The sequence below is a fragment of the Carcharodon carcharias genome, chromosome 3, assembly GCF_017639515.1.
Source record: "Carcharodon carcharias isolate sCarCar2 chromosome 3, sCarCar2.pri, whole genome shotgun sequence".
NCBI lineage: Eukaryota > Metazoa > Chordata > Chondrichthyes > Lamniformes > Lamnidae > Carcharodon > Carcharodon carcharias.
Window position 1 is genome coordinate 39,013,298 of NC_054469.1, and position 27,613 is coordinate 39,040,910.

The 27,613-nt window shown below is 40.1% G+C and overlaps 1 protein-coding gene across 4 annotated transcripts in view; it reads left to right on the top strand.

Moving 5' to 3' along the window:
• wdr37 (WD repeat domain 37) overlaps positions 1-27,613 on the top strand; it is a 134,458-nt gene that overhangs the window by 35,818 nt on the left and 71,027 nt on the right. For all 4 annotated transcript variants that reach the window (XM_041184716.1, XM_041184717.1, XM_041184718.1 and 1 more), the window contains 4 exons: positions 363-459; positions 565-660; positions 3,950-4,014; positions 25,104-25,239. In XM_041184716.1, the coding sequence (XP_041040650.1) occupies positions 363-459; positions 565-660; positions 3,950-4,014; positions 25,104-25,239 (394 nt within the window). The remainder of the gene's footprint in view (positions 1-362; positions 460-564; positions 661-3,949; positions 4,015-25,103; positions 25,240-27,613) is intronic.

Sequence of the window (27,613 nt, forward strand, 5' to 3'; positions counted from 1 at the left end):
ACTTTTTACTTTTGAATATTTGCTGAATATTTCAGAACTAACCTAATAGTTGGTTGTAAGCCTCAATCATTCATCTTTTCACTGTAAACGGCAACTTTAGAACATACAGTGCCTAAGAATTAATATATCGAAATATGGAACTTCCTTTTCACTGCACACATTTTCCTACTTGTAGGGGGAAATACAATATTTTTCATCACTATAGGTATGCATACAGAACAAAGGATCATTGGCATTCTGAATAAAGTGGCGATGTTCCAGGAGCAACTAACGCCACTGATCTATAGTTGCATTGACTTTTTAAAAGTATTGCTGTAATTAATAACAAGCAAGTCACTCTTTAAAATGTATTTTTTCCCTAGGATTCCAAATTGCCACCATCAATTCGGCAAACTTTGCTGGAATTATTTGGACAGATTGAGCGAGAATTTGAAAATTTGTACATTGAAAATTTGGAATGTGAGTATCATCTGTGTACAGGTACTTGAATCACAATAGTCAAACCAATTTAGCCATTTGTTGCATGGGAAATAAGGAATCACTAAGTGTCTGCTTACCTTGCAGTGCGAAGAGAAATTGAAACTTTGAATGATCGACTGACAGCAGAAGGCCAAACAGTGGATGGGGGCGATTTAAGCAAAGGACAGTTGAAGGCAAAAGGTTAAGAAAATGAAGTTTTTAATTCTGTTCATATTAAGCATAAATATATTGACAATTTAAATATATAAAGTGGTGGAACTTACATTTACTGTATTTGCAAGTTAATTTTTCGAGACCACAGCATGGTGGGCTATGGTTTGAATGTTGCATGTAGTTTGGACAAGTTAATCTAGGAGCGTGAAAAAGTCCAGTGTATAATAACTGGAATGATACCAGCGGTGGGAGAATATAATATGATGAAAGAACAATTTTAATTTTTGCAGTTTTTATTTTAAGGAATTTAAAAGGTGGTTCTGATATGTGTTTGAGTTTCTGAGAGCACGAAAGGGTAACTTATTAAAAGGGGATATAAATTTAGGACTGATAGTGAAAGATCATAAGAAATAGGAGCAGGAATAGGCCATTTGGCCCATTGAACCTGCTCTGCCATTCAGTAAGATCATGGCTGATCTAATTGTGGCCTTAACTCCACTTTCCTGCCTGACCCCATAACCCTTGTAGATCAAAAATCTGTCTAATTCAGCCTTGAATGTATTCAATGACCCAGTCTCCGCTGCTCTCTGTGGAAGAGTATAAGTGCAAAGAGGAAGATTAAATAATGATTTTTTTCACAAAGGATTATTAAACTATGGGATAAATTACAATATATAGCTATTGCAGTTGAGTAAATAATTAAGAGGAAAAACTAAGATATTGAGGATAAAGGTAACAAACTGGGGATTGAAATAGTGTCAGTATGAAACAGATGCTAGCATAGCATGATGGACCAAAATGACAGCCACTTGTGCTGAAATTGTGATACTATACTATTTGTTAGGCTGAATTTTATCTACTAAATTGTGCACAAACATAAGTTGCTTGCCTTTGAGCTCTTACTCTCACATATAAATATCATTCATAAATGGAACATATATCAAACATAATTAGTCATTTGGCAGTACAGAACTTGAGTATTACCAAAAAAGAGACATGCTGTCTGAGCTTTTCATCTTGCACTCATCAGGATAGATTGCAAGATTACCAACAGTAAAGGGAACAACAATTTATTCTGCAAAGAACAGGACCCTGCCTGTAAATATACGTAGCTTCTAGCATGCGTGAATGAGCCATGCTGCGAACCTGATTGATAATCTTAAATTGGTTTTTACTGTAATTCTAAGCACTGTCAGGATTGTTTAGCAAGTGCTGTCCAATCACAGAATCACATCTAATGTTTGACACTTTGTTTTGAGTTTTGCAAGCATGGGCTGGCTGGGTATGGTCAGTACTTTACCTGTTGCGAACAGGCAATACGTGCTATTTGATACAATCTCCCAGTCCACCTCAGTCTACCTCAGATTACCCTGGAAGGGTAAGGTGTCTCAAAAATTTGAGGTGCAGGCGAAGCTAGCCATTTCATGCTGTTGGTATGCATTAGCAACATGAGTGGTATTCTCCACGAGCAGAATGCTGCCTTCAAGCAAAAGAGACATTCTGCACGTGACACAAATGAGTAATGTGGTATATGAATATCATTTTCTTTTTATCTCAGATTTCCAACATCCACAGAGTTTTGCTTTTATTTTATGAATTTCAGTGCCAGCTTGATGCTAGGTATGTAGGCTGTACTTCCCATTGACAGATGGGTGGTATCAAATGGCATGCCCCTTGACTGTTCGCAACAGGCAAAGTACTGAGCATGCTTACAAAACTCAAATCTACCGTCCAATATTAGATGTGTAACCACGATTGGACACCATTTGCTAAACAATCCTGAGGGTGCTAAGAATTACACTGAAAACCATTTTAAAACAATCAGTCTGGCTTGCAGTGTGGCTCACTTACGCATGCTAGAAGCCACAGATAGTCACACAGGGGCCCTGTCCTTTGCAGACAGGAGGAGCATGTCCAAGCATTGCACCTTTTTCAACTAAACTAAAGCTTGGGGGACAGCCATTCCTTGGTTCACACCCCATGGCAATGTCTTGATCAGAGTCAACCTGCCTGATTTGACTGTTGACTGTTCCCTGCTGCATTCTACATGGCAATGCCTCTACCAATCAGAGTCAATTGCCAACCAATCAGCACTCTCTTCTTTCAGTATAAATTGTTGTTCCCTTTACTGTTGGTTATCTTGCAACCTGTCCTGATGAGTGTAAGATGAAAACGTCTCTTTTTTTAAGCAATATTCAAACATAATTTATGAAGGTCTCAAAGTTAATGCTTGAAAAGTAGGAGTTAAACCTGAAAACCTAGTGTTGATTCTCTTCTACTTACCTAAAGTTTACCTATTTACCCAATAGTTGGCATTTAATTTGACCTGTATTTTATATAACAAAGAGGGGAGATGGTGGGGTAGTGGTAATGTCACTGGACTAGTAACCCAGAGGCTCAGGCTAATGCTGTGGTGACATGAGTTCAAATCCCACCACAGCAGCTGGTGGAATTTAAGTTCAGTTAATAAATCTGGAAGATAAAGTTAGTCGCATTGATGGTGACCATTGACAACTATCATCAATTGTTTTAAAATCCTGTCTGGTTCACATAAGAAAGGAAATCTGCCATCCTTACTCAGTCTGACCTTCATGTGTCTCCAGACACACAGCAGCTAAGAGTCATCTATGGTTTGAGATAGTTGTTAAAGGCTGGGAGAGCGATGGAGAGGTTTAGGCTGTGAGTTCCAGAAAGTAGAGCCAAGATATCTGAAAGTTTTTTGTTGTCAGTAATGGGATGAGACAATCAACAGAAAGCTTGGGACAGACAAGGCTGGAGGAGGCCACAGTGGTGGAATGAAGTGAGAATTAAATACTCTTTTTTTTACTGGTAGCTTGCATTTCATATCATAGATTAATAATGGGAGATGATACTGTTCTTCAGTCCCAGTTGCAAGAGGATTTTGTTAGATAAGTGAGTTTATTGTGCCATTAAATTTCTACCTATTGTTCTCTGTTATGTGATATATTTCAACAAATAAATATTGCACATTTTCCACACTAGGTGCATTTGTGATCACCCCTAACTTTGTGATTTATCCCATGTCATGATCACTTTTTCTTTTAAGATTTATTCATCACGGTCCAAACAGTTGGCTAGTATATCTAAAAAAAATCTTTGGTGATTGCTGGCAAAATCATTTGCACCAAGTTTTGTCTCTGTGAATAGTTGCTTAAAGGAAAATAAGGTACTTAACTTTTTGTTTCTTTCCCTGAAACTTTTGATATGCATCTTAAGTCTGGTTAAGAATTGGTTCAATGTCTGTCTTGCACAAAGCATTCAATGGTTGATAAAAATGTTGATTGTATTTGTGCAGCCAGCCACAGTACCAGCCAGTTATCTCAAAAACTGAAAACAACTTACAAGGCCTCTACTAGCAAGGTATGTGGTTGATATGTATTCAAAGCATGCCATCATAGCTTATTGAAAAAAGATTGCAGCTGAATGCACTAATTTTAAGTGATTCACTTTATTACTCTGTTGACTTTTCAGTGGAAAAGAATCTTACAATTAAAAATGTATACATTAACAAATGGTTGGACTAAAATGTGATTTGTGATTTTTAAAAATATATATACTTTAAGTGTTAGCTGTGGCTTAGCTGGCAGCACTCTCACTTTTTAGTCACAAAGTTCCAGATTCAAGTCCCATTCCAGGGCTTGAATAGAAAAATCAAGGCTGACGCTCCAATGCATTACTGAGGGAGTGCTGCACAATTGAAACGTTATACTGAGACCCATTTGCCCTCTCGGGTAGGGTAGAAGATCCCACAGTTCTTTTCAAAGAAGAGCAGTGGAGGCATCACCAGTGTCCTAGCCCATATTTGTCCTTCAATCGACATAAAAAAAACAGATAATCTGGCCATTATCACATTGTTTGTGGGAGCTTGATGTGCGCAATTGGCTGCTGCAATTCCTGCATTGCAAAAGTGACTATACTTCAAAAGTACTTAATTGGCTGGAAAACGCTTTAAGAGACCTGGTATGAAGGGATTTACACTATATTAAAACCCAGAGTAAGAAAATTCTTTTTGAGGAATAACATCTTGGCAAAAAGGATAATGATTAATTTAGAATGCAAACTAATGAGGTTTATTGGCCAATAAAGATTGCTACTTAACATTACACTAGTTGAGGCATGGCACGATACACAAGTTCATCCTGTGTTGGTGAGTCTTTCCCATGGATCTCGAGACTTCCGGGGGGAGAGTCTTGGTTCCTTGAACCTGGTCCCTTGACTCATGACCTCCTTTGAGATTTTAGCTTAGCCATCTTAACTCTAACATACATAGAAATCCCTTTGCAGCTTTAAGACTTCAACTCTAGTGGATCATTTTTCAACCCACAACTTCCCAGTCTAATTTAACTGCTGAAGCTTCCAATCCACCTTAACTGCTGAAGTTACACACTTCACAGCTAAGTGACTAAGATTGCACTTTACTACTGATTCTCCCAAGCTAGACTTTAGTTGACAGCTAAGTGGTTATATTTTTTCTATTCACCCAATCTTAAGGCAATTATTTTAGCTCTGGCAAACCTGTCTATACTGGATCCGCTGATCGCTCACTGGATTCTGACAGCAATCCTCAACCCTGTGACAATTTCTTTAGTCAATAGCTAAGCCTAATACTGGGTTCTTATGGTAACCGCTCGGCTTGTGACAAATACCCATTGACTGGCAATGTCCTTCGCAAATGCTAACTTCCTAGTAAGTGCCTACTCCTAACTCCCAACAGATGCTCACAAGCAAGTGTCCTGTGACAAATGCTAACCCTTGGTAAGTGCAAAATCCTCAGTGGCGCACCCCCATTTTATACCCTTTTTGCAGGTAGCTTTGCAACATTTATCCCAAATAATGCGCACCTGAATCAACACAACTAACAGCACCTAACCCGATATTTGCAACTCTTGACCAATGGGAAGAGCGCTCCTGGCTTCCCCACAACAGTCTAACTTTCATTTGTACCTCTTATTGGGGGGCTCTGGAACATTTAGTTCACAGGCCATTCTTATAGCCAATCAACATTTTAGCTTTGCATTCCGTTTACTGGTAAGTTGGACTCATTAGATCCCAAAGTGCAAATGTGTCCTAGCCATAACTCCAGTTCACATCACATATTATTTCTTAAAGCTGCATCACAGTATTTGCCAACTTTAAGACTTTCTTAACAACATATGCCAAAATTCACAAATCATCCTAATAATACATCCAAATTAAGCTTATGTACAATACAATTTGATAATGTAAACCTTATTAATTACACAAATGTGGCAGTGAGGTGAAGTCTAACCGGTGGTTGTGAATGCAGGTACATGCAAGTCTTTCTTTTCTTTCTGTCTTTAAACTAAAAACATTTGTTTGATGAATGTGCTGCAAATTGATCTGGAAATGGTATAGTCTTGCACTGTGTTCTCAGCGAGCAACAAATCTCAGTCTTCTCTTCTGCTTATGATATAGCGGTCAAACTCTTTCCCAGGCAAAGCAGTTGGAGCACGCAACTTCTACATGGGAAGTTGGGAGTTGTGGGGTGGAGACTCATGGGTAATTTCTCTTCCAGTAAATCCATTTTGCATGTTGCATCCAATTGGTAACAGTGATGAAATTGGTGCAGCCTAGCGGACTTCCAAATGTTTTTTGAAAATATAACAAAATTGCTTTTGATGGAACGTAATACATTTTGAAACATCAGTAACATTGCGTTTGTATGATATGTGATTAACAGCAGAGAATGTACATATATTTGTGTTTGAAATTAATTCTGTACTTTTATAATTTGAATGTAAAAACGGTAATAAAATATAAACTTACTAACAAGAAGTTGCGCATCAACTTTCATAAAGTGTTATTTTCTACATTTTGGGATCAACAGGAGATTAAATGTGGTCTCCAATAACCTTTATAGCTGCAAGGGTTCTAGAGGAAGAAAGTTTTCTATAGGTGACTTCTGGCCCCATGCTAGAAATACTGAATATGCCAGTAAGTTTCCTGTGATATTTCACATTCCAGATAAAAATAAAAGGATAAAAGTTGGAGACAAATGTAGGTAGGATATTAAAATTCAGGAATGTTCAAAGGAGAATCTGCGGCAGGGAACGGAGGAGTTCATAGCTTCCTATACTAACACCTAAGTTTCTGGGAGGCGGGTAGAGAAGTTGCTTCAGTGTCACATACTTCGGAGATCTGAATCATGATGGTATATTATTGACAGTGGTATTGAAGGAATTCTCATTTTAAATAGCCTCTTAACCACTATTATTCTAATAAAAAATGCTCCAGTTTTTCCAATCTTCTCATAACTAAAATCTCTCACTTTTGGTATCAGCATAGTGTAGAATCTCTCTATACCCATTCCATGGCCTTGATTTCCTTGCTAATGGACAAAATATTCCACGTGGCATGCCCAGTGATTTAAATAGGCTTAGAAGTGCCTCTTTGCTGGGATTTCATTTGTTTCTGTAACAGCTTTGACAGCTTGTCATCTCCCTTTCACAGATTTGTGTATTTGAATCCAAAAATGTCTCTTCCCCCCGTTCCTTTTAAAGTTTTATCATTTAGTGTATATATCCTGCCAAAGTGCATCACCCCACATTTCATCTGATTCCTATCTGCCCAATTTACTAGCTTGAGTATGACCTCGGGTGGCTTATAGCACCATTCAAGCTCCTTATTTTTGTGTCATTCTGTTGTTAAAGATGAGAAAAGCCTATTCGGTCCAAGCGCAGTCACCAATTTGCTTTGCCTAAATGTTTTAATGGGGAATTGGTGATGTGTTTCATTACATCAACCAGTTGTAGATATGAACAACAAGAAGGCAAGTTTACATGTTGGTGGAAGCTTTCTCTGATTGGGAGTAGGACAAGTAGGCAGCGAGCAAGATTTAGAGGGACCATGCCACATGAAACTTCCCAGACATTCATCAGGAAAGGATGCAGGATGGAATATGAGCACAGTATACAACCTGCTTTTTCTATCAAAGGGCACTCAACTATAATGCTCAGTTGAAATTTACATGGTCTCTGTAATATGGTATGTTCAACGTAGCGGTTTGAAGTGATCCTTATTATTTTGTTGCAGTTAAGGGTCACAGTTAGCTTTCTTACTTATTCTCTGTGTCCTTCACCTGTCTTCCTTTGTTCATGGGTAGCACTGTTCTAGCTCCCAGTAGTTAGACAGCATTGAGTAGAAGGTGATGAGGAGTCATTTACTTTGTGCATTAGGGTGAAAGATGGGGCCCTGGAACTGGTATTTGATTAATGGGTGGTTCAAGTGGTCCTGTTGTTGATGTGAAACTTGCAGGCAAGCTGCTGGAAGGACATAATATAGCCTTTGTGCAGTAGCTTCCATTTTTTGATAATGCCCTTTTCCTACCTTACACCCAACTTTCAGTGAATGTCTGTGGGAGATTATTATTGCAATATGACATTAACAGGACTGAGAGGCCGGCAAACATTTTCCATTAACGAAAGCTGCTTCCCAGGCCACTAGTGTTTTTTTTGACTCCTGCAAGTGTATGCTGGGCTTCATGTTAGTTGGGGAGTGGGGTGCAAGGTGGCACTTATCTTCATGCTTGGCCAGAGATTCTGTGGGGAGAATGGATCCCAAGCAATAATTCCCTGGAACTATGGCTCCTTATTAGTAATGCTTGTAGTTCAGGAAACCTCTCCTCCAAGTGCAGTGAGTTAAAGCTGACATGTTTGTACTGAGATTCACTATTTATGCTGAGGCTTTCACGTACGATGTCTTAATAGCTTGCCTTGAACTGCCATCAGAAGGTAATTTAAGTAATTAATTAAACTACGTGTGTTCACGCAGGACCACTGTACAGCTAAATAAAGGCCAGCTCTAACTTTTCCTTAGCAAAGGCATCAAAGAACCTTTCTCTCTAGTGCAAAAAGTCTGATATAAAGGTGAATTAGTTAAAACAATTTTATTTAACTTTGTATTCATATGGTTCAGACTACTGCAAGTTTCAGTATAACTAGACTGATCCTTAATATCTGTCAGCAGGATCTAAATCATCATAATTGCAGGAAAAATATATGTGCATAATAGTATACTAGCTATAGCTAGGTTTTGCTTAGTAACAGTACAACAGTACTGCATTCAATGCCCTTGATATAGTATAAACTTGGCAAAGCTTTTTTATAGTTTATATTCAATGCAATATTGAATAGACTTCCATTGTTCTGTCCAACATTCCATCCAAACTCTCTTTTCATGTAGCAGGCTGCTGCGGCATCAGTCTATTATCTGGGATGTTCTGGCTTAATCTCTTGAATTGTCTACTTTACATCCTAGCTTTAGCTGATATTTCATATATAGACAAAAGGAGAACAAGAGAGAAAAAAGGTCCATCAAACCTGTCCCAATCTAAAATGATGTAATTTAGATGCATCATCACCCCTAAATTTTCTTCTCTCCCATAGTCATACAATTTCTTGGGAGAGAAAGAAAAAAAAATAAAAAGCTTCAGGGCAATTTAGAAAAACAACAAATGATACTTCTCCAATTTCAAAAGATAATCAAGTGTCAGGAGGCAGCAGGTCTGTACCTTCCCTGCTGGTAGTTATACTGTGCCTTCTCTCTGTGCATAGTCCAGGGATTTGCAAGCTTAATGGACCACATTTTAATATTATGCACCCGATACCGAGGTCCAAATCATCTTTCATTAACTCTATTTGTGTGAGAATAAAAATGGTGCGTACTCTGATTCCTGGGGTTTTGCTGCTTCCTATCATTCTCTAGTTCAGACAACTCTCATTTATTTTTATCCTTTGTTTGCTGCCCATCAGCCAGCTTTATACTGATGCTGCTATAATTTTTTTGAAATCATATGCCTCCATTTTTATAATGAGCTTTCTATGAGGCATTTTCTGAAAAGCTGTCTACACTGCATATGCTGCATTCTGTTTATCTGATTGGTCATTACCTCAAAGAACTATGAAATTTGTCAAGCACAATTTACCTTTAGCATAATCGTCTTTTCTGTACTTGATTATTTCATGCATTTCAAACTGCATCACTTTATTAATTTTAGACAATTTGCTGCATGAATGTCTTACCTTACCATTGGTGACTGTTTTCATTGTTTTCGGATGTCTTTCTGTATTAAGCAACACTCAGGCAGGAAGATACCTGTGAAATAAATAGGAAAAACCAAAAAGGGGAGAGACAAATGGAAGGGTAAAATGTGTTTGATTTCTATTTACCTCCTGTTGATCCAATTTTGTTTCATTTTTATAGCTGCTATGTTTTCACTAAAAAAAATCTGCCATCTACTTGACTCCTTTCTGCACTACCTATTGTTACCACACAGTGGTAGTGTTCTGTTTGTGTTTTCCTGGCCTCATTCACGTTAACTCCTACTTATTGATGAAAGAAATTCTTAATTTGACAACTACCCTGTTTAATGTCATGTATGGACCTCCAAAACTAATATTTCATGATATTTGCAATAATAAACAAAAATGGCATTGTAGTCTAGGTATTCAAGATCTTCCAGCTTTTGAGGTACAGTTTTTTTGTTTTCTTTATTTTAAATTAAAGCACTGAACAGATATTAGTTTTCTTAGGCAACTCAAATGTGGAACTCTGCTATATGGAGTAGTTGAGGCAAATAGTACAAATACATTTAAGGGGAAGCTTGACAAGTAAATGAGAGAGAAAGGAGTGGAAGGCTATCTTGATAGGATTATATGAAATAAGGTGGGAAGAGGCTCCTGTGGAACATTCATACTGGCATAGACCAGTTGGGCTGAATGGCCTGTTTCAATGCTGCAAGTTCTATGTAGATTGCTCTTGTGAAGTTGACACCACAAATGTGGCTGTGACTACCCAGAATTTATCTCCTGCCACCTGTGCTACTGCATTTATTTTATATATGTGAAAACGGCCACATGCATTTGAGGATAGTCCAATATAGTTGTGAAGTAATCTCAGCTAAGTACAGTATTCGAAGTATACTTGTTTCTTATATATTCAGAAATTCAATCAGATTAGTTTTCAGCGCACTAGTTTGCTCCTTGTGTTAATTTATTTTCATATTCACTATGTACAGCCTTCTGTACTACAGAACATACTTACAATCAAACACTGTACAATTGAAATATATATGTGATCGTGCCATAAATCACACACTGATAATTTTTTTGACTAATTTGTAGCTTTTGGAGTATTACAGACTGACTTTTGCATCCATTAAGAAAAGAAACAAATGCCCTGTCTTGCAGGAACTCAGTTCTGAAGAAGAGTCACCTTCGACTTGAATGTTAACTCTGGTCCTCTCTCCACAGATACTGCCAGACCTTCTGAGTTTATCCAGCACTTTCTGTTTTTATTTCAGATTTCCAGCATCTGCAGTGCTTTGCTTTTATTTTATAGAATTTAAAAAGCTGACGTTTCAGCTCCAGAACTTAAATTTTAATGTAACCTGGATGGAGGTCTTTTCCATTTGTGGTTTTGCTTCAGAGACCAAAGAAATAGCTGGAGGAAATGAAAATATCACATTGATGCAGTAGCGAGTGCTCTTTTGAGGTGTCGCTGAAATAACAACAGCGTAAGAGGTATTCAGTGCTACACTAAAAGTTTTTGTGCCTCTCCTGGGGGTGTTTGACACTGACAAGGATAGAAATGGACTTCCAAAGTGCCACATAATAGACTTGCCAGCAAAGTTGAAGCCCATGGAATAAAAGGAATAGTGGTAGCATCAATATGGAGTTGGCTGAGTGATAGAAAAGAGAGTAGTGGTGAACAGTTGTTTTTCAGACCAGAGGAAGGGATGCAGAGGTTGGTACTAAGACCTTTGTTTTTCTTGATGTTTATTAATGACTTAGACTTGAGTGTACAGGGCACAATTTCAAATTTAAAGATGACACAAAACTTAGATGTATAGTGATTTGTGAGGAGGTTACTGATGGACTTCAAGAGGATATAGGCTGGTGGAAAGGGTCAACATGTGACAGGTGAGTTTTAATGCAGAAGTGTGAAGTGATACATTTTGGTATGAACAAAGAGGAGAGAGAGAACGAAAGGGTACAGTTTTAAGGGGTCTGTAGAAATAGAGAGACCTGGGCTATATATGTGCACAAACTGTGGAAGGTGGCAAGGCAGGTTGAGAAAATAGTTAAAAAGGCATACTGGGCTTTATAAGTATGGTATTGAGTACAAAAGTAGGGAACTTGAGGTCGAACTTTCCAAAAACTCTGGGTCAGCCTCAGTTGGAGTATTCTGTCCACTTCTGGGTGCTGCACTTTAGTATAAATGTGAAAACTTTGGAGAAGGTTTGGAAAAGATTTACAAGAGTGGCTAGATTGCAGAATTTGGGATTCTCTTTGGAGATGAGAGATTGAGAAATTTGACAGAGGTTACAAAATCAAAAGGGATCTAGCGGATAGAGAGAAATTTTTCCCATTGGCAGAAGGGTTGAAAACCAGAAGGTACACATTGGCAAAAAAAAAGGCAACATGTGAGAAAAGTTATTGCTCATGGAATAAAAGGGACAGTAGCAACATGCATACAAAATTGGCTGAAAATTAGGAAGCAGAGAGTAATGGTCAATGGATATTTTTCGGGCTGGAGGAAAGTTTGTAGTGGAGTTCACCAGGGCTCAATTTGGGACCCTTGCTTTTCCTGATATGTATATTAATGATCTAGATCTTGAGATGCAAGGGACAATTTCAAAACTTGAGGATAATATGAAGCTTGGGAGTGTTGTGAGCTGCGAGGGGGCCGGTGTGGAACTTCAAGAAGACATAGACAAGTTGGTGGAGTAAGCAGATAGGTGGCAGATGAACTTCAATGCGGAGAAGCATGAGGTGATGCATTTTGATAGGAAGAACATGGACAAACAATGTAATACAAGGGGTGAAATTTTGAAGGCGCTGCAGGAGCAGAAAGACTTGGGTGTTATTTCCGTAGAGTATTGAAGGTGGCAGGGCAGATGGAGAGAGCAGTTAATAAAGCATATAGTACCCTGGGCTTTATCAATAGGGGCATAGAGTGCAAGTGCAGGCAGTTTATGCTGAATTTGTATAAGACACCCATTAGACTCAGTTGGGATATTGTATACCCTTCTGGACATCATATTATAGAAAGGATGTGAACACATTGGAGAAAGTGCAGAAGAGGTTTACAAGAATGGTTCCAGGGATGAGAGGCTTCAGCTTTGAGGATAGATTGGAGAGGTTGGGACTGTTCTCCTTGGAGAGAAGAAGGCTGAGAGGAGATTTGATAGAGATGTTCAAAATCATGAGGGGGCTGGACGGATTAGATAGGGAGAAGCTGTTCCCACTTTTAAATCAAGAATGAGAGGCCACAGATTTAAAGTGACTTGCAAAAGAAGCAAGTGTGACGTGAGAAAATCTTTTTCACACAAAGCGTGGTTCAGGTCTGGAATGCAGTGCCTGGAAGTATGGAGGGGGCAGGTTCAATTGAGGCACTCAAGAGGACATTAGATGATTATTTGAATGGAAACAATGTGCAGTGGTATGGGGAAAAGGGGCAACGGCACTAGGTCATAATGCTCATTTGGAGAGCTGGTGCAGACATGATGGGTCGAATGGCCTCCTGTGCTGTTAAGATTCTGTGAATAACCTTTTTAGATAACGAGTGATTAGGATCTAGAATGCACTGCCTGTGAGTGTGGTGGAGGCAGATTCAATAGTGCTTTGCAAAAGGGAATTGGACAAGCACCTGAAGAGAATAACATTACAGGGCAAAGGTGAAAGGGTGGGAGAGTGGGATAAGATTGCCATTCTATGATTCAGTTCTATGACATAGAACTGAAACTTTGCAAACATTCCATTTCCTGGCATTGACATCATCGTCTGTAAATTTTTTCACTTTTTAAGAACAGTTCCTTGAAAAGTGGGTGACACTGGGGAGTCAATATTTAATCACTGATCTCTTGTCCTGAGACCATTAAGGATCGATACATAGCATGAGCCAGGAGTTACTTGTAGGTCACATCAGGTAGGAGATGATAGGGTGTTAATGGACTAGAGGTTCTTGACTATTTATCAGCTTTCATTGTCACTTTCTGATAACAGCAAATTACCAGGTTTATTGAATCTAGTTCCGTAATTTGGTATGCTGGGATTGAAACGCATGACCTTTAGATTAAGGTTGAATGTAGGAACCACGAGGCACCAAATTTATACTTCCTGTCTCCCAAAAGCCTTGTACAATTTAACTGCAGATCATGTTACTTGTTAACTTTATTGTCAGAGTTGTTGGAGCATCTTTTTCCTAAATGTCAACCTTGGCTCAGTGGTAATACTCGGGTGCTGCCTTGCTGGACCAAGTCTCCAACTGCTCTCCCAGCCGGATGTAAAAGATGTCATCATGCTATTTGAAGAGCAGTGGAGTTTTTTAAAATTCGTTTACGGGATGTGGGCTTCGCTGGCTAGGCCAGTATTTATTGCCCATTCCTAATTGCCCTTGAGAAGGTGGTAGTGAACCACCTTGAACTGCTGCAGTCTCTGTGGTTTGGTACACCCAAAGTGCTGTTGGGAAGGGAGTTCCAGGATTTTGACCCAGCGGCAATTAAGGAACAGCCGCATATTTCCAAGTCAGGATGGTAAGTGGCTTGGAGGAGAACTTGCAGGTGGTGGTGTTCCCATATGTCTGCGGCCCTTGCCCTTCTAGATGGTAGATGAGTTTGGAAGATGCTGCCCAAGGAGCCTTGCTGAGTTTCTGCAGTGCATCTTGTAGATGGTACACATTGCTGCAAGTTTGTCGGTGGTGGAGGGAGTCAATATTTGGGGTGCCAATCAAACAGGCTGCTTTGACCTGGCTTGTGTCAAGCTGCTTGAATGTTGAGAGAGCTGCACTTATCCAGGCAAGTGGAGAGTATTCCATTACACTCCTTACTTGTGCCTTGTAGTTGGTGCACAGGCTTTGGGGAGTTGGGAGGTGAATTACTCATCGCAGGATCCTTGTCTCTGACCTCTGTAGCCACAGTATTTATTTGGCTAATCCAGTTCAGCTTCTGGCCAATGGTAATCTCCAGGATATTGATAGGGGGATTCAGCGATGGTAATGCCATTGAATGTCAAGGGATGATAAATTATCTATTGTTGGAGATGGTAATTGCCCGGCACTTGTGTGGCGTGAATGTTACTTGCCACTTATCAGCCCAAGCCTGGATATTGCCCAGGTAATGCTGTATTTGGACATTTACTGTTTCAGTGTTTGAGGAGTCGCGAATGTTGCTGAACATTGTGCAATTATCAGCGAACCTCCCCACATCTGACCTTATGATGGAAGGAAGGTCATTGATGAAGCAACTGAAGATGGTTGGACCTAGGACAGTACCCTAGAAACTCCTGGAGTGATGTCCTGGAACTGAAATGGTTGACTTCCAACAACCGCAATCATCTTCCTTTGTGCTAGGTATAACTCCAACCAGTAGAGAGTTTTCCCCCTGATCCCCATTGATTCCAGTTTTATGAGAACCACTTGATGAAACACTTGGTTAAATGCTGCCTTGATGTCAAGGGCAGTCACTCTCACCTTACCTCTGGAGTTCAGCCCTTTTTTCTGTGTTTGAACCTAGGCTGTATTGAGGTCAGGAGCTGAGTGGTCCCAACTGGGCATCAGCTAGCAGGTTACTGCTAAGCAAGTGCTGCTTGAATGCATTGTTGATGACCTATTCCATCACTTTACTGATGATGGAGAGTAGACTGATGGGGTGGTAATTGGCTGGGTTGGATTTATCCTGCTTTTTGTGTGTTCTGGCCAATATTTAACCATCATAATTTTTCCAAAAAATGACCAAAAATATTACCCTGGGACCCCACTTTAAAGCAGTCCATTGAGACAGTATATCAAGATCGTTTCATAGTTGAGACCGTGTTACAATGGGGCCCCAGTGTTTTTGGTGGAAAACACATCTGGCTGGATCTAAAGGTATGGGTATGCTCATATTTTTGTTTTCCTAAATCAAGCAGCCTTTCCTCCCAGGCTAGGAAGCACTCGTGGTTTTGTCTTTTGCTGGTGCCTAGCACTCAGGCCTATACAAGAGTTATTGGACTACCAGCAGCAGCACTAGCAGATTTACCTCTTTCCTAACATGGGTGGTGAGGTCCACTGAAATGCATTTACAGCTGCCTCAGCAGAGCTCATTTACTAAGTTGGAGATTTTGCCGGACTTATGTGGTTTAATATCACAATGGACAATCCTATTAAAATGAAAATGTTGAAGTCCAAGACGGATCCACATACCAAGTTCCGTGTTATATTGGAGCCCCAGTGTAGTTGGTAATTTATTTCATTGCTGCTTTTGTGACCTTGCTTTCATACGGACATATGAATTAGGAGCCGGATAAGGCCATTCGGTCCTTCGCACCTGCTCCGTTATTCATTAAGATCATGGCTGATCTCATTGTGGCCTCAACTCCACTTTCCTTCCTGCCCCCTTTCCCCTTTGACTCCCATGTCAATCAAGAATCTATCATAACTCAGCCATAAAGATATTCAATTACCCTGCCTCCACCACTCTCTGGGGAGAGAATTCCACAGACTCATGACCTTCCGAGAGAAACATTCTCCTCACCTCCATCTTAAATGGGAGACCCCTTATTTGTAAACTGTGTTCCCTAGTTCTCGTCTCTTCCACAAAGAGAAACATTCTACCCTGTCAAGTCCCCTCAGGATCTTGTATGTTTTAATAAGATCACCTGTCATTCTTTTAAGTTCCAGTGGATACAGGCCGAGCCTGTCCAACCTTTCCTCATATGGTAACCCACTCATTCCAGAAACCTGCTGAGTGAATCTTCTCTAAACTACTTCTCATGCAGTTATGTCCTTTCTTAAATAAGGAGACCAAAACTGTACTTGGTACTCTAGATGTGGTCTCAATACTCTATACAACTAGAATAAAACATCCCTACTTTATATTCCATTCCCCGTGCAATAAACAACCTTCCATTTGCTATCCTAATCACTTGCTATACCCGAATACTAACTTATTGTGATTCATGTACCAGGGTACCTAGATCCCTCTGTACCTCAGAGTTTTGCAATCTTTCCTCATTTCAATAATATGCTGCTCTTTTAATCTTCCTGCCAAAGTGGACAAGTTCACATTCCCCACATTAAACCCCATCTGCCAATTTTTTTGTCCACTCACTTAACCTGTCTATATCCCTTTGCAGACTCTTTCAGTCTTCTTCACAACTTACTTTTCTACCTATCCTTGTGTCATAAGCAAATTTAGCAACCATACATTCAGTCCTGTCATCTGAGTCATTAATGTAGATTGTAAATAGCTGAGGGCCCAACACTGATCCATGTGGCACTCCGCTCGTTACGTCTTGCCAACCTGAAATTGACTCATTTATGTGTACTCTCTCTTTCCTATTAGCTAACCAGTCCTCTTTCCATGCTAGTATGTTACCCCCCACGCTATAAGTTCTTATTTTGTGTAGTAACCTTTGATGTGGTACCTTATCAAATGCCTTCTGGAAATTTAAGTACAGCACATCCTCAGATTCCCCTTTACCCATGTTGCATTTTACTTCCTCAAATAACTCTAATAAATTAGTCAAACATGATTTCCCTTTCACAAAACCATGCTGACTCTGCATGTCTGCATTGAGATTTTCTAAGTGCCCCACTCTATGACCTCCTTAATAATAGATTTCAGCATTCTCCCTAAGACAGATGTTAAGCTAACTGGCCTGCAGTTTCCTGCTTTCTGTCTCCCCCTGTTGAACAGAGGAGTTACATTCGCTATTTTCCAAACTGATGGGCATCTAGGGAATTTTGGAAAATTAAAACCAAGTTCTTCCCTTCTTTTCACCTCTTGAAGCACACTTATTTCTGGGATGTTATTTGTATCCTTTACAGTGAAGGCAGTTACAAAATATATATTCAATTCATCCGCCATTTTGTTATTTTTCATTGTTAATTCCTGAGGTTCACTCTGTTGGGGATCAACGTTCACTTTACTTATGTTTTTCCTTTTTAAATACTCTTACCATCTATTTTTCTATTTAAAGCTAGCTTTCTGTTGTATTCTCGTTTCTCCCTTGATTTTTTTTAGCAATTCTTTGCTTTCTTTTATATTTTGTCCAATCTTCTAACCTGCCAATCACCTTTGTGGAATTGTACGCTTTTTCCCTTAGTTAGCCATGGATGGTACATCCTTTCCCTAAAGTATTTCCTTCTCACTGGAATGTATCTTTGCTGAATGTTCCAAATGTCTGACACTGCATCCCTACCAACTTATCCCGTAACCTAATTAACCAGTTCACTTTAGCCAGCTCTGTCTTCATACCCTCATAATTGCCTTTATTTAAGTTCAAAACACTAGGCTTGGACCCACCCTTCTTTCCCTCAAACTGGATATGAAAGTCAGTCATGTTTTGATTACTGCTACCTGGGGTGCCTTTACTATGAGATCACTAATTAATCCTGTCTCGTTGCACATTACCAGATTTTGAGTAGCCTGCTCTCTGGTTGGCTTTTGCACATGCTGCTGTAAGAAATTGTTCCAAAAACACACTATGACTCACCCCCTGGCTACCTTTGCCAATCTGATTTGCCCAGTCCATATATAGATTAAAAGCACCCATGATTATTGCTGTACCTTTCTCCTAAATCCCATTATTTTTTCCTTTATACTCCACCCTTCAATGTCGTTACTGTTAGGAGGCCTATTAACCACTCCCATAAGTGACTTCCTTCCTTTACCATTTCTTATCTCTACCCAAACTGATTCTACATCTTAACCTTTAGAACTAAGGCAATCTCTCTCTCTATTGTTCTAAAGTCTTCCTTAATTAACAGAGCTCCCCCTCCACCTTTTCCAGGCTTCCTGTCCCTCCGAAATGTCATATACCCATGAATATTCAGCTCCCGGCCTTTGTCACCTTGCTGCCCTGTCTGTGTAATGGCCAGCAGATCATACGTTTTTATTCCTATTGGAGCTGTTGATTCGGCAGCATCGGCGGAGAAGAAAAGAGTTGACGTTTCGAGTCCTCATGACCCTTCGACAGAACTTGCGTTCGAGTCCAAGAAAGAGTTGAAATATAAGCTGGTTTAAGGTGTGTGTGTGGGGGGCGGAGAGATAGAGAGACAGAGAGGTTGGGGGGGGGATGTGGTTGTAGGGACAAACAAGCAGTGATAGAAGCAGATCATCAAAAGATGTCAATGACAATAGTACAATAGAACACATAGGTGTTAAAGTTAAAGTTGGTGATATTATCTAAACGAATGTGCTAATTAAGAATGGATGGTAGGGCACTCAAGGTATAGCTCTAGTGGGTTTTTTTTATATATAATGGAAATAGGTGGGAAAAGGAAAATCTTTATAATTTATTGGAAAAAAAAAGGGGGAAGGGGGAAACAGAAAGGGGGTGGGGATGGGGGAGGGTGCTTACGACCTAAAGTTAAAAAAATATATATATATATAAAAAAAACAAAAAAACTGCGGATGCTGGAAATCCAAAACAAAAACAAAAACAGAATTACCTGGAAAAACTCAGCAGGTCTGGCAGCATCGGCGGAGAAGAAAAGGCCCACAGAACTCATTTCTCGTTATCTTGACTCCCTTCTCTCTCCCCTTGTCCAGTCCCTTCCCACCTACGTCTGTGATTCCTCTGACACCTTACGTCACATCAACAATTTCCAGTTCCCTGGCCCCAACCGCTTCCTCTTCACCATGGACGTCCAATCCCTCTACACCTCCATCCCCCACCAGGATGGTCTGAGGGCCCTTAGCTTCTTCCTCAAACAGAGGCCCGAACAATCCCCATCCACCACTACTCTCCTCCGTCTGGCTGAACTTGTTCTCACGCTGAACAATTTCTCCTTCAACTCCTCTCACTTCCTCCAAATAAAAGGTGTGGCTATGGGTACCCGCATGGGCCCCAGCTATGCCTGTCTCTTTATGGGGTATGTGGAACATTCCTTGTTGCAGTCCTACTCCGGCCCCCTTCCACAACTCTTTCTCCGGTACATCGATGATTACTTCGGTGCCGCTTCATGCTTTCGTCAGGACTTGGAAAAATTTATTAATTTTGCTTCCAATCTCCACCCCTCCATCATTTTCACGTGGTCCATCTCTGACACTTCCCTTCCCTTCCTTGACCTCTCTGTCTCAATCTCTGGTGATAGACTGTCCACCAATATCTATTACAAACCCACCGACTCCCACAGCTATCTCGATTACAGCTCCTCACACCCCGCTTCCTGTAAGGACTCCATCCCATTCTCTCAGTTCCTTCGCCTCCGTCGCATCTGTTCCGATGATGCTACATTCAAAAACAGTTCCTCTGACATGTCCTCCTTCTTCCTTAACCGAGGTTTTCCACCCACGGTCGTTGACAGGGCCCTCAACCGTGTCCGGCCCATCTCCCGCGCATCCGCCCTCACGCCTTCTCCTCCCTCCCAGAAACATGATAGGGTCCCCCTTGTCCTCACTTATCACCCCACCAGCCTCCGCATTCAAAGGATCATCCTCCGCCATTTCCGCCAACTCCAGCATGATGCCACCACCAAACACATCTTCCCTTCACCCCCCTTATCGGCATTCCGTAGGGATCGCTCCCTCCGGGACACCCTGGTCCACTCCTCCATCACCCCCTACTCCTCAACCCCCTCCTATGGCACCACCCCATGCCCACGCAAAAGATGCAACACCTGCCCCTTCACTTCCTCTCTCCTCACCGTCCAAGGACCCAAACACTCCTCTCAAGTGAAGCAGCATTTCACTTGCATTTCCCCCAACTTAGTCTACTGCATTTGTTGCTCCCAATGTGGTCTCCTCTACATTGGAGATACCAAACGTAAACTGGGCGACCGCTTTGCAGAACACCTGCGGTCTGTCCGCAAGAATGACCCAAACCTCCCTGTCGCTTGCCATTTCAACACTCCACCCTGCTCTCTTGCCCACATGTCTGTCCTTGGCTTGCTGTATTGTTCCAGTGAAGCCCAACGCAAACTGGAGGAACAACACCTCATCTTCCGACTAGGCACTTTACAGCCTTCCGGACTGAATATTGAATTCAACAACTTTAGGTCGTAAGCTCCCTCCCCCATCCCCACCCCCTTTCTGTTTCCCCCTTCCCCCTTTTTTTCCCAAAAAATTATAAAGATTTTCCTTTTCCCACCTATTTCCATTATATATATAAAAAAAAAACCCACTAGAGCTATACCTTGAGTGCCCTACCATTCATTCTTAATTAGCACATTCGTTTAGATAATATCACCAACTTTAACTTTAACACCTATGTGTTCTATTGTACTATTGTCATTGACATCTTTTGATGATCTGCTTCTATCACTGCTTGTTTGTCCCTACAACCACACCCCCCCCCTCCACCTCTCTGTCTCTCTATCTCTCCGCCCCCCACACACACACCTTAAACCAGCTTATATTTCAACTCTTTCTTGGACTTAACGCAAGTTCTGTCGAAGGGTCATGAGGACTCGAAACGTCAACTCTTTTCTTCTCCGCCGATGCTGCCAGACCTGCTGAGTTTTTCCAGGTAATTCTGTTTTTGTTTTGGATTTCCAGCATCTGCAGTTTTTTTGTTTTTATTTTTGTTTTTATTATTATTGGAGCTGTTGATTCGTCTGTTTTATTACAAACGCAGGGTGCATTCAGATACAAAGCCATTAATTCTATCTTTTTTCCATTTTTGAAATCCCTGGCACACTCTTAAGTTTGTACACTCTGTCCCTTCCTGCCACGCTCTGATTATCACTTCTGTTATTGCTACCTTGTTCTCTTGCCTTGTTTTCTCTCTTTAATAGACCACATCTTCCCACACTTGATCCTTTGCCCCCACTGTTTACTGTCCTAGATGGACAACTCACCAAAACACTGATCCCAACATGGTTCAGGTGAAGACCGTCCCAATGGTACAGCTCCCACTTCCCTCAGTACTGATGCCAGTGTCTCATGAACAGAAACCCATTTCTCCCACACCAATCTCTGAGCCACACATTCAACTCGCTAATATTATTTATCCTACACCAATTTGCTTGTGGCTCAGATAATCCAGAGATTATCTTTGAGTTCTGCTTTTTAATTTAGCCCATAGCTGCTCATACTTTCTAAGCAGAACCGCTTCCCCAGTCCTACCTATATTGCTGGTACTTGCATGGACCATGACCACTGGATCCTCCCCCTCCCTCTGCAAGTTTCTCATTAGCCCTAAGCAGATGTCCTGAACCCTGGCATTGGGCAGGCAGCACAGCCTTCTGGGCTCTCAGCTGCAGAGAACTGTGTCTATCCCCTCTCTATGCTGTCCCCAACTACTACCACATTCCTCTTTACTCCCTCTGCTTTATTGGCCTCCTGTACCATGGTGCCGTGGTCAGTTCATTAATTCACGCTCTAGGCCCCACTTCCATCCATACAGGTTGGGAGCTCCACAAACCTGTTGAATAGTTGCAAAAGGCTGAGGCTGCTCCACTTCTGGGTCCAAATACCTGCCTCACTCACAGTCACACCCTCCTGTTCCTGACCATTGACCAAATCAGAAGACCTTATCCTAAGGGGTGTGACTGCTTCCTGGAACAAAGTATTCCAGTAACTTTCCCCCTCCCTGATGCGTCACAATGTCTTCAGCTTGGCCTCCAGCTCAATGACTCTGTGCCGAAGCTCCTCAAGCCACAGACACTTCTGCAGACCTGGGTCACACCGTTGTCCAGGAGATCCCACATTCTGCAGTCACAACACATCACTTGCCCTACCATCTTTATGCATTAATTAATTTATTTTTCTTAATTTATAATTAATAAATACTGCTATTCCCAATAACCTTTACTACTGCTACTGAACTGTATTACAACTAATAAAACCTTACAATTACTAATAAATTATGTGGACTTTGAAGATAACCGAGCAGAATGTTCGCCAACCAATCACTTATCTGTTTTCCTGTAATGTCACACTTTGATTTCTCTTTCACATTAGTTGCTGTATGTACATTACAATAGTGACTCCAATTGAAAAGTACTTTTTGGCAATGTAGTTTTTGGGATATCCTGAAGTTACGTAATAATAAATGTTTCTTGTTTTGTATGTACACACAGGGTCCATAATATTTTTACAGAACTCAAAGTCCATTTTAATTAATTAATTCAGAGTAACCATCACCTTCAAGAGCTCGTCCTAACGTGTGCCAACAAAATTCAGTGTCGGAACACTATTTTTGATATTATCGGATGCTTTCATATCGAGCCACTGAGCATGCTACCCAAAAATGATACGCAGCATTAAACAACATCTGAGTACTGATTATGGTTTGTGTGTTTTTCAGCTATTTGTAATTAATTAATATCGTTAGGAGCAATGTATAACTTGAACTTTAATTTATATTTGTATTTGTGTGTTAAAATTGGTGAAACATGGTTCTAGTTTCACTTAGAATTTTTGTGTGGGCTGGGTGCTGGGAAGTCTGGGGGCCCTGTTTGTATATATGCATCCTTAATGAGATTTTACAAATCTTGAAGTGAAGAGAAAGGTTACAAAGGGGTTAGTAGTTTAGTAAATTTCAAAAATGAAACAAAGTAGAAAAAAAACTGTACTGTTGCCTAGCAACAGGATCCAGGGAGAGACAGAGATACAGGGAAAGACAGAAGGGCAGTGCAGTCAATGTATGTCTACAAAGCGTGAAGGCAGAACTTCTAAGCTTTCTAGTAAGAAACCTTGTAAGACTGCTGGGGAGCTGAATTTAGAGAACTCGTGTTTGCTCTGAAGTTAAAGTAATAGGATGTTTAAATTGCAGTTTTTTTGGGGGTGTCTTGGGGAGAGATACCAATTGTGGGAAAAGCATCTAGTGAATGCTCAGAAATCCACTGAAAGAAAACCATTTGCAACTGTGCAGGCCAAGCAAGAAGCCATGGTGTTGAGATGATCGTAAATCTTCACTGGGATATTTTGTTTGTAAGGGTATTGTAGGAATAAAAGGCATAGTTTGAGTTTGAATCACTTGCTGGTATTTGTATTGAAATCTTTGCAACCTTCTTGTCTGGTACAGTATAGTTAATTTTTCTTATTTAATAAACGTTTCATTCTTTGTGTTAAAAGTATACTGGCAGACTCTTGTGAATATGTTCAGTAACTGACCTCCACGGTTCCTAAAAAGAGAGAAAGTTAGGAGCTATCAAGCTATTCTGTGATCTGACTTGTCCAGTATTAACATTTGCTGGGATCCTAACAATATACAAACCTTTGAGATGGTTTATTGATTTTGTAACCATTCCATTTACTGGCTTTAATTATCAATCCTTTACTAACACTAAACCCAGAAACTACTGCATTTGTAAAATACTTTGTTGAATTTTGATAATGTGGAAATGCTTGAAGTTCTGCTTAAGCTTTTTGAAGATTTGGTCAAAATTTTCATTGAGTGCAATAATTACATGGCTCTTAGAGCATTTACCATGTATTCTGCATAACAGCATAATTAAAGAACAGAGAGGAGCACTGAGTGAATGCTTTTTCTGTTGCTATCTTATAAAATACCAGTATCTATAAAATGACCTTGCATATCAGTAATATTTTCATACCCTTTCCAACAGTTTTCACATCCAAATGTTTTGAAATACTCATAGTTAAAATGCTGAAAAAAGTTGATAAACATCACAAGCAATAAAATAAAATAATCGAAAAGCAAATAATTGGTTAAGTAAAACTAGTGTAACAAAAGCAAATATCAAAAAACAGGATAACTGTTACATTGTGCATAGTAATAAGCATATTGCAACAATAACCAACTTGTAATAAACTTGACCTGAATGGAGAGCAAAATCAGGACATTAGCTGATTAAAAAAACAGAGAAATCATTCATATTTTAAGATAGAATATGAGACATTAGCATCTAATACCATCTTGTCTACACCTCATATTCAGTTCAATAGCTCCATGTTGATCAGCTGCTGAAAAATTGACTGTTTTTGTAATTCTTTGGCTGAATGTATATATTTCCAGCATGTAGTACAGAACTTGAAAAGCTGCAGTGCCGGGATATTCTCATATGGTTGCTACATCTGCATGGTGAAGATTTATTCCTAATAACCACACCAAACACTTCTGAAAGGCCACATACATCCTTTGGCATTTCTCCATGATGGCCTTTTTATAGCTGTGGCTGTTGAATTGATTAATTTCAAGTGCAGCTGCAGGGTGAGAGTATGGCTTGAACTTGTCAGAAGTTGTTAGAAAATTTTACTCCCCCAAAGTAACAGTTTGTCACATTCCAGACTCTGACAAAGTGTATTTTGCAGAACAGAATGTATGATAGGATAAATCTGTCTGAAGCCATTTATTGAGTGGTGTGTAAACTAGCTGTTAAGAAACTGAGGAGCGACTAACCTAGCAAGCAGTGCTTTTTGAACAGCATTTGATTTTAACATGAGATGGGGTTCAGTTTTGCGGCTCTTTCTATATTAAAAACATTTGCAAATATTTGTGCCATATATTAATGTCTGATCTTGCCTTTTTGTTATAAAGATTGTGTCAAGTTTCAAGACGACAACTTCTAGAGCAGTCTGTCAGCTGGTGAAAGAATACATAGGACATCGAGATGGGATTTGGGATGTCAGTGTTACACGCTTACAGCCTGTGGTGCTGGGCACAGCATCAGCTGGTAAAATTTCACTTCATTTCAAACTTTGTTTTTCAATTTTTTTTTTTGTGACTATTTCTACTACAGATAAGTTTTTATTAACTGTGTTGTACCATCATGCAGCAATACAGTTTCATCTGTTTCACCATTTGCATGTCTTCTTTAACGTTTTACTAAGTTATTTGATTAAGCTTGTTGTATTAACAAATGCTCAGTGGGATGCTGCAGAATGCAGATTTTATTTCAGTTATGAAGTCTGGCTTTCTAATTTACCTGTAAATTCCTTAATCATGGAATCATCTTTGTGTTCTTAGATCCTCTTTAAATGTAAGTGTTCATATTGTCAGCAAGTAAGCTGGTTATGAAGATCATTGAAATGAGAAAAAAATTATTTTGAGGATGTATAGTCTATATTCATGAATGGATATTTTGTGATGCACCTAGTATTGCATAGTGGAAGGTTCCCTCAGATGTTTCCTAGGCTCCTTATTCAGTTGCGTGGAAACTTGGCAAGTAAATTATTCAGTTCTTAGTTTAGCAACTCTGAATCTGTTGGACTTTTTTTGTACATAAGAGAATTTGTAAACTTTGAATCATACATCTATACAGTAGATGCAAACCAAAAAGTTGTTCTTATAAATACATTACAAGCAAGAGAATAACTAAGGAAAGAATAGGGCTGATTAAACCAAAAAATGTAACTCGTATGTGGAGGCGGTATGCATGGGCATGGTTCCTAATGAATACTTTGTGTTTGTCTTCATAAAGTAGTGTAATGATGCAGATATTGTGTTAAGGAGGAGGGGTGTGAAACATTGGATTGGATAAAAATAATGAGAGAAGAAATATTCAGGGGTTTAGCATCTTTGAAAGTGGATAACTCACCAGGCTCAATTGAAATGTATCCCAGACTATGTATCCCAGACTGCTAAGAGAAGTGGGGGCTCTGACCATCATTTTCCAATCCTCTGTGGCTACAGATGTGGTGCTAGAGGACTATTAATATTGCAGTTATTTTAAAAGGGAGGAAGGAATGTGTTATAATCCACAAAGACAGGTAATGAAGGATAGAACAGGAGCCAATCTTTACACATTGTTATAAGCATTTATTTACAGAGATACTATTAGAAACATGTGGCTGTCCCTCAGTTCGAGAATGATGTTTACTCGAGGTCATGAGCTTCTGCCATGGGTCTTCATGTGACTATTAGGGCAGATTCTTGATCCACAGATCTTGATGCACATGGGGCTGGATGTCCCGCAAGTAGTGGGATTCAGAGTACATTAGTGGTTTCCTTCTAAGCTGCGGAGGCCTCATCATTAAGGTGTCGGGACTGAAAGTGTGACGCAGCTTGGTGGGCAAGATGTTGCCATTTTGAATGATCGGTAGCAAGCTCCTTCCAGTCATCAATGTTAAAGCTGCCACACTTCAAGGGGAGCTTCAGAGTGTCTCTAAAGCATTTTTTTTTGTCCTCTCCTGGAATGTTGGCCATTTGAGAGTTGATAAAACAGGACTGGCAGGGGGGAGGTGGCGGGAATACTTTCCAAGGCCATCTGGGCATAGTGGCCAGTCCATTGAAATTGATTTTGCAAGAGTTTTCCTGAGTGCATATGGGGCTGATTTCAAGAAGGATGCTCATGTTTGTTCATCGGCCCTCCCATTGAATCTGGAGGATGCGGCAGAGGCCTTGCTGATGGAATTTCTCTAGTATTCTAATGTATCACTGATAAATAGTCCAAGTCTCATCGCAGTACAGGCATGTGGTGATGACAGCTTCTCTGTCATCACTAGGATTTTTGTTGATTTTTGGGGCTTTGTTGTCAAATACTTGCTGCCTAGTTCGTAAAAGGCTGAGCTGGCATGGCTGATTTGGTATTGGATCTCTTCATCATTCACCATTTTGAAAATGATGGTTGTCAAGTTATGGAAAATGCTCAACATATTCCAGACTCTCTCATTTAACATATATGTGGAGTGGAATATTTGACTGACCAGGTGTGAGTTGATATGAGTTTTGTTTTGGCAACATTAGAGGACAGACTGAGTTTCTTGTATGCAGAATTGAAAAGATTGAGAGCAGCTTGCAAATATGGTGCAGAGGAGGCAACGACACTGCAATCACCTGCAACTGTAGATCATGTGCATTTATAGCGGTCAGTTTAGTTTTAGCACAGAGGTGACTGAGGTTAAAGAGTTTTCCATTATGTGGTACTTAATACTGAAACTAAAGGGTTGTTGAACTTTGATGAGGTGATTAGCCACTGTCAGGCAGATTGTGAATAGTATGGTGGCTATCACACTGCCTTGTTTGGCACTTGGTCCAAATTTTGAAGGTGGCTGTTTCAGATCTTCCACTCAAGACAGTAGCAGCCATATCATCATGAGGCAATTGTA